The following is a 12,301-nucleotide window of genomic DNA, read 5'->3' on the forward strand; positions in this document are numbered from 1 at the left end:
ATCCTATTATTTTGTGGTCGTTCATCGTTCAAAAAGAGTAAAACTACTTTAAAATTCAAAGAAACAGCGCTGGTTTTCCAAGTTGATTCCGAAGTGTTTGTTTACTTCAACGTCATCATTTGCTATGACGTCACATTGAAACATATAGTGTTCTTATTATAGAGATCGGAAAACCATGGTCTAAAAATAGCGATAGTATAAAGCCCATGTTTATACGTTCGTTGTTATACTATCGATTTTCCTCTGGTAATAAGATAAAACGCACTCCGTTTCAATGCTGAATCCAATATAACGGGGATGGGTGTTTGATCTTGTTTTTTCTCCAACCTTCCATTTAGGTACATTCAAATACATCATCATCCAATGTGCTGATTGCATAATGACTCAATTATAATCAATTAGAGACTAAACATAACTGGAGAATTTAACAGTTAAAGTGTGATTATCTATTGTTTGGTGCTCTCTTTTGCTGTTACTATGTATGTGCATTTAATATTTTGAATTATTGACAGCTTTAACATGTTTTACGATACATGTTTAACTTCATGGTTATTTGTAGACAATATTGATTTAAATATTGTTTGCTTAAATTCAATTGAAAATGTTACAGGCAAGCAGAAATTAAATAAGTAATAAAGATGATAAGTTCCATCCATAATTGTTTATAATTTATAATTCCCGTTCATTTTTGCGCAATTTTCAGGAAGTCGCTGGGAAGCAAGTATTTTGCATGATTGAGTATTATGCAATAAAAGTTTCTTTTGTATCTTATGGCATTCAATTTAAATTGCAACTCACTCACTCATCCATTGACTGTTACAATTAAATCTGAACAGTGACCAGGACTACCCTATGGGCAACTAGAGTGATAATTACGCTCTAACGCCCGTGATTTCGCCCTACGAGTCCAGAAGATCAAGTTGCCCAATTGTTTCTTAGTTAACAAGACCAGAAAAGCAAAAATCAAGCCGCCCGATTATTTTTGCAAAGGCGTGCTACCCGCCCTCAGGCAATTAGCAAGTTTATTGTTTAACTAATACCCCCCCCCCCCCCCCCCCCCCCCCCCCCGCACGGATAGCTATAACAACACACTTGTGTCTCTTCGCGCATGCCGTAAGTTGTCTAATGATAACGTGATAATTGATTGCCCATCCGATAATTGCAGTTTTTTGGGCAGAGTACGGTTTAAGAAAGTCAGCAAAAATAATTAAAGAAAAACAAAATTTATCAAAGGTCCATTAAATACGTAAATCCACTATGAAGTCCAGGGAGTTTTTTCAGTTTGTTAATCCACTGATAATTACGAGTAATATTATATAAACTGGAATCACAGTTCATTTTTATACTAACAAGTCATAATACTACACATAAATATTGAGAAAACACATTTTCTCCATAAGATATAAATTATCCGAGTATAATTAAATTGCTACGGTATGACCTTCGACATTGCAAATGGCGGACGTATTGTAACATTCAATCCGCGTTCAATTCAATTGCTTAGTGGTCATACTCGCTTAAATGCTAACTGGTCGAAGATAACAAACAGTGAAGATGTGGAGTGTGTAGTAAGTAGGAAACCAGAAACTATAAAACACTTCATATTTGACTGTTCAAAATACTCACTAGAAAGATCAAGGCTTTAATACAGAACTGAAGAAATATTACATAGAAATAATATATTATGTTCTGATATTACATTGGCAGCTTTAGTTGGAGAGATACCGGACATTACATTACATGCAAAAGATGAACTGTTCAATTTATTTGGCATATTCATCATGGAAACAAACAGACTTTAGATGTTAATTAAATAAAAATTTAAAATAGTACAAAGTGAAAATGCAACATGAGAAAATTACAGCACATAGATGGAAACGACTACAACAGTCGTCTCTGCACCTTGAGACCATAGGCGACAACGACGCCAGAATTAGATACAACAAGGCTATTGTCAAGCAATATGGTCCCCTACCGGCTCCACCATTGTCAGAAATTCCACCATTGTCAATTTGTTTTTGTTTTGTTGCCATAGCAACCAGAATTTTTGACATAGGAACAAAATGAAATAACGTGCATAATGTCCATATTGTCATCTATTCATGTTTCAAGTTTCATGAAAAAATATTAAGAACTTTTCAAGTTACCGCAGGATCCAGAAAAGAGTGACAGACGGACTGAGGGACAGAGCGCAAACCATAAGTCCCCTCCGGTGAAACCGGTAGGCGACAACAACAACAAGCTGGCGATTCAAATTACAAGTAATGGGGATTCAATAATGGAGAAAGCACTAACTGGATTTAACAAACATTTGAGAAGGTTTGTTAAACCAGATAACAAGGAAAAATTTTATTATTAAAGTTAAACAGGTAAGGCATTCTTAAGTGTAAATATTTCGGACATGTATAGTATTCGGATATACAGCAATAGATATACTATATGTTCTATGCATTAAGATTGTGTTTTGTTACAAAAGCAATCATAGGGATGATGATAATATAATGATGATACATTTACATATGTGATGAAAAGGTGCTACCGGTACATATGTTAAATTACTTAAATGTGTTACATGAATTAAATGTGTTATGATGAAGTAGATTTTAATGAGAATTTATTGTTTTTACAAATAAACATAGTCTAATGATAGAAATAATAAAAGTTGTGAAATGAACATGTTTGTTTTTGATATTGTTCGCACAAACTTCTCCCTGATTTTCCAAACTTCTCCCTGGTTTGGAAAAAAGGAGAAGTCACTTCTCCCTATTTTTAAGGCATAAGGTAGTCCCTGAGTGACCAATGAAACCGCTGTCATATAATGCAATGTACACTTTACACTTCCAAAAATTGGCGCATGTTTATGTTTATGAAATTTAAAACACATCTATCTTCATAAATGGTCAGAATATTTTTGTTTTATGATGTAGAATTTATATAGGATTATCAGATTATATCACATTAGAAAAGCAGTATGTTTATAGTTATCAATAAATAAATAATGTTTATGTGCATGTTTTCGCAAATGACAACACAACCTTGCAATAATTTATGAATTAATGAGCTCAGAACTTATAACGCAAATCTGTTTAACGCTGCTTTGTGGTTTGGACCCCGTCATCAGCGTTATATTGGAGTTACTGTGTAGCTAGGTAAAATTACTTTTTACTGAAAACTGTTATTGAAAATCACCACATATAAAAAATACAACATTTTTATATCATCAAGCTGTAGAAAGCAAATCTTACAGGCAGTTTGCCAAAGAAAGCCGTTATTTTCTCCTCCGTAGCCTCATAAGCCAGGTTGCCAATGAAGGCTGTGAATGGTGGGTCTGTAGGGACCCTCTTCATGTCATCAGGCCCCCTGGAGGCCTTGGGAGCTGTAGGCAGCATGGTTCTGTTGATAGGCAGACTGTAGGCTGGATCAGTATCTGAAAGAGTCATGATCAACGCCTTGGGTAATTACCTAATGAAAGGAGGACAAATTATGTCATTTAAACCTGTCTATGCAATCTCAAAGAAAACTTTATGCTACATCAGTATCTGAAAGAGTCCCTTACAATGAGTAAACAAGAGCACCACATAACGGGTGCCACGCTCGGCTGCCGGTGCAGTGTTGAATAAATTAAAGCTTGTCAGATTTTTTTTTTTTAGAGGTCACAGTGACCTTGACCTAGTGACCCAAAAATGGGTGTGGCATGAAGAACTAATCAAGGTGCAGCTTCATATGAAGTTTCAAAGTTGTAGATTGAAGCACTTTGATTTTAGAGCCAATGTTCAAAACCTTAACAAAATGTTAAGGTTTTAGCATTGCGTAAGACACGACGGCGGACACGGACACGACGAGCTGGCTATGACAATACCTCGGGTTTTCTCCGAAAACAGCCGAGCTAAAAAAGAGATAAAAGCAGGGAAATAATTCAATTTAAGCCTGTCTACGCCATCTAAAAAGTATTATAATTTAGGACAGTATTCACAGTAATGACACGTTTACCTCATAAGTGCACAAGGTAAAGAAAAAATGCAATTGGCAGTGGCACCAAAAAGGTGCCTAGTTCATACTAAGCTAGAAGAGATATTCTGGTCAAAAGGCACATTGGTAATGCTGCTGGGTCTCTTTGGAAAAAGATATACCTTTTTTCTATCTAGAAAGGGGATGTATAATGGATCCAATCAGAATAAAAACAAGAGGGCCTGAAAGGCCCAAAGTCGATAACAAGATATTATTGGGACAAATCTTCTGACCAAGTTTCATGAAGATCGGAAAATAAATGTGGCCTCTGGAGTGTTAACAAGGTTTTACTATAGCCATATATGGAAAAATACCCCGCCCCTTGGAAGCCATTTTTTTCAAGCAAACATAATTATTTTCAAACTCATCCAAGATATCATTGGGACAAATCTTCTGACCAAGTTTCATGATGATCGGAAAATAAATGTGACCTCTAGAGTGTTAACAAGGTTTTACTATAGCCATATAAGGAAAATAGCACTGCCCCCGTGGTGGCCATGTTTTTCAACCAACCGGCATCATTTTTGAACTCGTCCAAGATATTATTGGGATTTCATGCGAGTTTCATGAAGATCGGACTTTAAATGTGGCCTCTAGAGTGTTAACAAGATTTTACTTTAGCCTAATATAGCCGTATAAGGAAAAATGCCCGCCCCTTGGCAGCCATGTTTTTCAAGCAAACGTAACCATTTTGGAACTCATGCAAGATATCATTAAGACAAATATTCTGACCATATTTCATCAAGATTGGACAATAAGTGTGGCCTCTAGAGTATTAACAAGGTTTTACTAAAGCCATATAAGGAAAAATGCGCCGCCCCCTGGAGGCCATGTTTTTCAACCAACCGGCATCATTTTCGAACTCGTCCAAGATATTATTGCAGGGTTTTTTCTCCACTTTTTGGGAAGATAGCCCATGACTTTGGAATTGGGAATTTTATCGGCATTTTCATGAAATTGGGAAAATAAATTCATTAGCCTTTTTTTCACATGAAAAGTCCACTGATTAGGGAAATACTAAATTTGATATACCGTATTTTACCATGTATAGCGCGCTCCCATGTATAACGCGCATGCGATTTTTGAAAACCAAAATGGAGAAAAAAAAGAATTCAAGATCAAAAACCTGAAAATTGGGCCGAAAATGGCCGCCATTCTTATATTGCGCAATCATTTAATCTGAGTTTTTCGGGTGCTTAATGTTTTGTTTTAAAGTAGGGAGCGTTTATACGATCAGGAGCATGGGTTGCAAAGCACTATATTTTCGACAATTTTTAAGATTATTCTCTCGAGAACACCGTATATGTCCTTATTGTCGCGCACTGCGCGTGTTTTTTCAAGACCCCTGCGCGTTAAATTCGACCCACTATTACCTATTCCTCACATTTGAACAGCGTAACATTTTCATTACCTGCCGCTCACAACATTGTATGACATAGTCTTCTACAGACCCGCAACATCGCAATGTCCAATTTTACGCAAATCGTCCGTGGATCCCATTTTATTTTTCATCGACTTAAATATTTCCCCATTAAGAGATGCTCCCGATTTAATCCAGTTTGACCCGGTATTTCGCGCCGTCACTGCGTCTAGTTGATCGGTATTTATAGTGAGACAAACAATACACCCGAACGCTCAATTCCATACAGTTGGTGTTATCGGCGTAAAGCCATTAGCTAAATATCATTTGTTTGTCTCTATTGAAAGAAACTAAAATGAGTCTATATCTCTATTGTTGGTTTGTAACCTTCGTAGTATACTCGCACGGTAGCATATTAATGCAGAGATCGGAAAATCATTGATAAATGTATTCGTCGTTTCAATGCTTAGGGCCGAGAAATTTCGGCAAATCGGAACTCAACTAACGTATAACACTTGCTCAATTAACCGTTTAACTCCAGCTCCGTTCTCTGCAAAAGGTTCGAAGGCGGAGCTTTGCACGTGCTATTATGTAATTGGACGATTGCCATTGAGGAACAAACACACGATTAGTTCGGCATGTTGATTGCTAGACAAAGGAAGCCAATTTTGTCGGCGAGAAACTTGTCGCTTTATTGCTTCAGACAGGAAGCGGCTTTCCTTTGATGACGTCAAACTGTCAATTCACATAGAGTGCAAATTTTCGGAATTGCTAACAGTAAAGTTTGGATTAAATTATCAAAATAAAGCAAAAGCGAAGTTGAGAAATATGATTGAAATAATTAGCGTCAGTTCAAATAAGACGTTGTAAATCAACGAGTTTTCATGACAACAAAATCTTAAACAAACAATACCGCGACGACGCGGGGATTGATATACCTCGATTTTTTTTTAATGAACAATCAATGAAGAAGTGTGAAAACACCAACAATGACATTTTTTCATCTTTTAATTTTTGTCAAAACTGTTACTACCCCGTTCATGCCTACCCTTTCCCGCTTTTTGTTGTTTCGACAACGGCCCCTTCAGTCTATAACATTATAGGGTGTAGTTTTCTACAATAAAAAAATGGCGGCACTTGTGAAGATTTACGATTACGAAATGGATTTTTTGCAATTTAGCAACCAGGAAAGCGTTGTGTCAATGTATTACGCGCACTGAATTTTTATTTTGAAATTTGAAGGTAAAAAACTGCGCGCTATGCATGGTAAAATACGGTAACGCTTTATAACCATTCAAATTAAAAGAACAAAATCACATAATACTTTGTTAGAATAGATGTAATTGAATTAAAACTGAGATAAAATAAGCATAAGACACTTCTTCCTAAAAAAAATAATTTTTTTTTTTGGAAATTGGGAATTTTTTGCCACATTTTGGGAAAAAAGTATACTTTTTAGGATTGGGAACATAGCCGAATTTCGGCTATAAAATCAGGCCAAAAAAAACACTGTATTGGGATAAATCTTCTGACCAAGTTTCATGAAGATTGGACTATAAATGTGGCCTCTAGAGTGTAAACAAGATTTTACTATAGCCATATATAGCCATATAAGGAAAAATGCCCGCCCCATGGCGGCTATGTTTTTCAAGCAAAGGTTACCATTTTTTAACTCATCCAAGATATCATTAGGACAAATGTTATGAGCAAGTTTCATGAAAATGGGAAAATAAATGTGGCCTCTAGAGCGTTAACAAGGTTTTACTATAGCCATATAAGGAAAAATGCCCTGCCCCATGGCGGCCATGTTTTTCAACCAACCGGCATCATTTTCAAACTCGTCCAAGATATTATTGGGATGAATCTTCTGACCAAGTCTCATGAAGATTGGACAATAAATGTGGCCTCTAGAGTGTTTACAAGATTTTACTATAGCCATATATAGCCATATAAGGAAAAATGCCAAGACCCTTGGCAGCCATGTTTTTCAAGCAAACGTTACCATTTTCGAACTCATCTAAGATATCATTGAGACCAATCTTCTGAACAAATTTCATGTAGATTGGACAGTAAATGTGGCCTCTAGAGAGTTAACAAGGCAAATGTTGACCCCGCACAACGCACGACGCACAACGACGGACAAAAAGCGATCACAAAAGCTCACCATGAGCACGTTGTGCTCAGGTGAGCTAAAAACAGTGGCAAGTCAAGTGTGTCAGTGCATGCTATGATTATGTATACTCATTACCCACCAATATCTAGTGACTCCATTTCTGCGGCCCAGTCATTGACTGGTGCCTTGTTCGCCAGTACATAGCTCGTTCCTGGCCCTTGCTGATTGCCTGCCTCATCTGACAGGAAGTCAGTCAGGGCCATCTTCTTGCCCTTCTGCTTCTTTCCACCTGAATATTGAAAAAAAAGGTCAAATATTGAAAAATTCATTTATAATATAATCATACTTATAAATTGTTCACATTTAATAAAGTAAGTTAAATCTTCAAAAAACGTTTGTTCCATATGAAGTATTTTCACAATTGAAACTTAGCATGAAATAACTTAAATGAAAATGTATTTACATCACTTTAGTCACAGAAATTTTGTCTAATCAAAATAAGTGGACAGTGCATCTAATGTCTAAACAAAACGAACTACAATCAATAATTTAAATATTTTACAATAATCATTTATTAGTAGCCTGAAATGTAAGCATGGCATTGTTTGACCATGGTTAATTATCAAAACCCGACTGAACAAGGAAAATTTGAACACTAAAAAATGTGTACCATCATTTTCTGTACACAATGTAATTAATTATTACTATTATAAGTTGTGAGAAAACCTACAAGTTGACAATCATCATACGGGCCAATATAGCTTTAAAGCTTAAATTAGGGCACTCAGATTCAGACATGATAGAAAAAGTAAACGTAAGCAGGGTTGTCATTATTAACCGATTGCCGATTGAATTCATCGGTTAAAATCGCCAGAAAAGCGGTTGTATTTCCCGAATCTTTAAAATTGCGATCGGAAGTTTTGATCACGCAAACCGATAATAATTGACGAGGAATAACCGTAGTATAGTAGAGCGACGCCCTGTCATTCAGTCAGTCCATTAACTCCGCCTAAGAGCTACAGTTTCAATGAATTTCTCAGCAAGTGGCCAATATTGATTTTTCCAGCTGTCAATCAAATTCTTCTTGGTTAGCAAGTCAACCAATCAGCGCTCAGGCAGCCAAATACACGCCCACCCCACGTGAAACTGTATCAAATAGCTGTACATTTCACAGATTATTACTGACCGTATCTCAACGAATGAAGCACTGTAGAGCGTACTTAACTTGTTTTTTAGTTAGAGAAAAGGTTTCCACATATTATAAAAATGCTCTTCGATTTTCTGCCAAACTAAAAGATATTAGCGACCTCTGCGCTACGAAGTTGTTATTCAGCATCTAAATATTTAAGTCCATGCTTTCCCCGAGGCAGAATGACGTGATGTTATACATGAAGTCTAATTTTGGCATGATTTTCATCTGTACGTGAAAAACACGAGAAATGTGTCTCTGTTGCTAGAATTTTCTTAATTTTCTGTGAATAATGAAATCTGAAAATGATTTGGGATAACACATTTAATTCTACGCATTTGAAAATAAATCAATTAAACAATGCATTTTGTTATACAAATGGTCATAACACATAATGTAATAAGTAGGTAAATAACGTGTTTTGAGATTGCCAAACTATGCATACATATTGGTCTACATGCATGAATGACCTGACAAGTTATATCACAATCCGGAATGAAAAGTACTCTGTAAAATTTAAAGAAAGAAGCGTTTTTATTCTCAGAAATACACTTTCACTTTCGCAAACTTTTTTGAAAGGAGGTACATGTAACAGTTTAGAGTGAGTCGTTGATTTGTCATAATTACTAAATATAAACAGTTCTCAATGCTCTCAAATCGCGTCACATGATTCACGCATGTTCAATGGGAATTCCCCAATCCCACAATTCAATTTGTATATGCCCTTGCTTTAAATGGCGGACGACATTCATTGTCAATATTGGCCGTTATTTGGTTTTGAAAAAACGAAATTGTAATAATACTGGATTATCGGGTAATGGATAGAATTGGAACATGCAAAGATCTATCAATATAATATGTTTTTACATTGTACAGTATACTTAAAATGTGAAAATCTTAAAATTTTCTATTCTTTTTAGACCTCATTTTAACTTTTATGCTCTGAGAATAGCAGTATTTTGTCCCTAAAATGTCTAGAATCCCCTGACCCTTGCCCTGGACCTACAAGGGGGCCTAGGCGGCCCCCTTGACCCCCGGCTGAATCGGTTACTATTCCAAAATAATCCTTTGTTTACAATCATAATGACAACCCTGCGTAAGGCAAAAGCCAAAAATATTAGGGCAAGTCAAACACTAGCATCAATGGGACATTTTTACATAGAAATTAAATAATAACATAAACAAACAGAGAGTCACAAGCATTGAACATTGATTATTACTGTGATAATGAAGAACCATGTGATGCCAACTGATGACAGGTATACTTTTATCTTGAGCCATATGGCAAAAATAGCTATGATTTGACTATGAATAATCAAAGATTTAATTCGGGATCAGCAGTATCGGGCATGTTAAGAATGCGAGGCAAAATTGTGAAAGTGTTCATGTATGTATAATTCAGCTCACGTATTGCAAATTATTAAGTACTATCAACGTTTGCGGTTGTTGTTTGGAGATAACTTGATAATTCTGTTGTAATCAGGCAGTTTTAACATGGTTTCACGTCAATGTTTTCGGATCAAAATAGAATCTAAGAAAAATTGTTGAGCTAAATTTCTAGACATATGTTTTTGTAATGAAGAAACGTGGACAATTAAGATATTCGTGCTTCAAAGTCAAAAATATAAAAATACACGTGTGTCGTGTTGTGCCATACCCTTTGCCGACATCTTGAAAGTGGCTTTCGTACGAAGCCGATTCGTACCAGTTTAGGAAATACCCGCCACCCTACTGTATTAGTAGTAGTAGAAGTAGTAGTAGTAGTAGAAGTAATAGTAGTAGTAGTAGCAGCAGCAGTAGTAGAAGAAGTAGTATTTAAGAAATGTTTTCTGTTTGTGTTGTTATTTTATTTTACGTCCATTTATAATGATACAGATATCCGGTTTCAACCAGTAAAATGCGATTTAATGTGTACAGTTTATCAATTTAATAAGGATATTTAATAATTATGCTATTGTGTGACGGCTAAGTATAAACATGGACATATGTATATGTCCCTGGTATAAACGGGGATAAACTTTCATGTGAACGACATAGTAATTTTTTAAAGCCAATATTTCAGCATCCTTCTGATTTTTGTATTAAACATTAAAAATGACTACCATGGGGATGGGGGGGGGCGGGGGGGGGGGCAATGTAGTTTTCCTTATATGGCTAAGGTGCATCTTTGTGAATGCTCTCGAATTTATATATTTTGCCCAATCCTTATGAAACTTCCGAAACTGATATCTTGAGTGGTCTAAAAAAATGCGAAACATTAAAAAAAATCTTCTCACAACAGCTCAGTTACGGTGGATCTAAGATCAGCAACAGCGTGCGGCTCTCTTTTCGATTTAAATCCCAATGCTATTAGGTCAGTGTTTATTTACAAGCGTGTGAATTATTATTAATTCTGAGTTAAAGGGGCCGTGCAACAGATTTGGGCATGTATTAAAGCTTGTCATTAACTGCTTTAAATGCTTTATATTGATAAATTTAAACATTTGAACTAACAATCTCCAGTAAAAAAATAAGAATACAATTTTAAAAAAAGAAGAAAAAACAATAACCTCCACAGGGCTCGAACCACTGACCCCTAGAGACATGGAAGCTTGGAGTAAAATGTCTTCCGACTTTACCACTCGACCATCCACGCTCACGTCAAATGCGGACGTATTTTTTAGCTATATAAGCAATACTCGTAGTTTCCCAAAATATCGATTCGCGTCGAACGACGCTTTAAATAATCGGTTGGACAGTCCCTATAAGTGTGTGATTTAGCTTGTCATTAAACCGGCTTTTAACGGTTACCAGACGTTTCCAGCCCAAGTAAAATTATTTTCAAGTTATTTTTTTTAAACAACGCTGTGTGTTCGTCTATTACAAAAACAAGTATGAAACATTATTCGCGGATCTCGTGCGCACGAGATACCAAATTTACCAATATGATAAATGATGAGCTCATATCACCATTCTAAAAATAGAAGCTCGAACAACATGAACTTTTGTCATGAAAATTAAACATTTTAATCCTATTAAAATTAGCCAATAATTATGTATTTTGGTTAATTTTGATCTTTTTTTTTATGAATATCTGTATACTAGAAAGATCTACGTGTAACTAGTTTACTAACACAATGATTATAATGTGAATATATGTGCCGAATTATGGGACTACAAGAAAATTAATTATTTGCTTAAGAAAATAATATTTAGATGTAAAAATTATTACAACACTCTGCTTTAGTAATTATGAAAATTTATAGAAACTTTGAACCTGATAAAATTTAATAATCTATGCACATGTTTTTATATTTAAAAAAGTGATTCCCAGAATGAACAGTTGTTTATTTTAGATACATATATTTTGCAAATATACAATAAACTGTAATTCAATTAGTTAGGTGTAAAAGTGTCAATAAGAGCCTGTCAAACAGCTTTGATAAAATTTGTGTTTTATGTTACGTTTATGTATTGCACTGTCTTGTACATACGTTAAGTCACTCGCCTTAAATTAAAAAAAAACTAGCGAGTGTTGAGAAGAATTGATCTCCTGATAATATTTTTGAAGTTTAATTCTACGTTTATTTTCTATAAGGGTATATTATATTGGACCTCTTATAAGTGTTACTTGACTTTGTTTTTATGCAAG

At 35.4% G+C, this 12,301-nt stretch overlaps 1 protein-coding gene across 6 annotated transcripts in view; it reads right to left on the reverse strand.

Annotated features, from left to right (window-relative positions):
* LOC127859486 (eukaryotic translation initiation factor 4B-like) overlaps positions 1-10,520 on the reverse strand; it is a 59,471-nt gene extending 48,951 nt beyond the window's left edge. For 2 of the 6 annotated variants that reach the window (XM_052396957.1, XM_052396953.1), the window contains exons 1-3: positions 10,328-10,512; positions 7,621-7,770; positions 3,246-3,427 (exon numbers count right to left, since the gene is read on the reverse strand). In XM_052396957.1, coding sequence (XP_052252917.1) covers positions 3,246-3,427; positions 7,621-7,770; positions 10,328-10,340 — 345 coding nt within the window. In that variant the 5' untranslated portion in view covers positions 10,341-10,512. Of the gene's footprint in view, positions 1-3,245; positions 3,428-7,620; positions 7,771-10,327 lie in introns of all 6 variants that reach the window. The other 4 variants (XM_052396959.1, XM_052396954.1, XM_052396955.1 and 1 more) reach the window with 3 other exon arrangements.
* Positions 10,521-12,301: the final 1,781 nt, after the last annotated feature.

The sequence above is a fragment of the Dreissena polymorpha genome, chromosome 15, assembly GCF_020536995.1.
Source record: "Dreissena polymorpha isolate Duluth1 chromosome 15, UMN_Dpol_1.0, whole genome shotgun sequence".
Lineage (NCBI taxonomy): Eukaryota > Metazoa > Mollusca > Bivalvia > Myida > Dreissenidae > Dreissena > Dreissena polymorpha.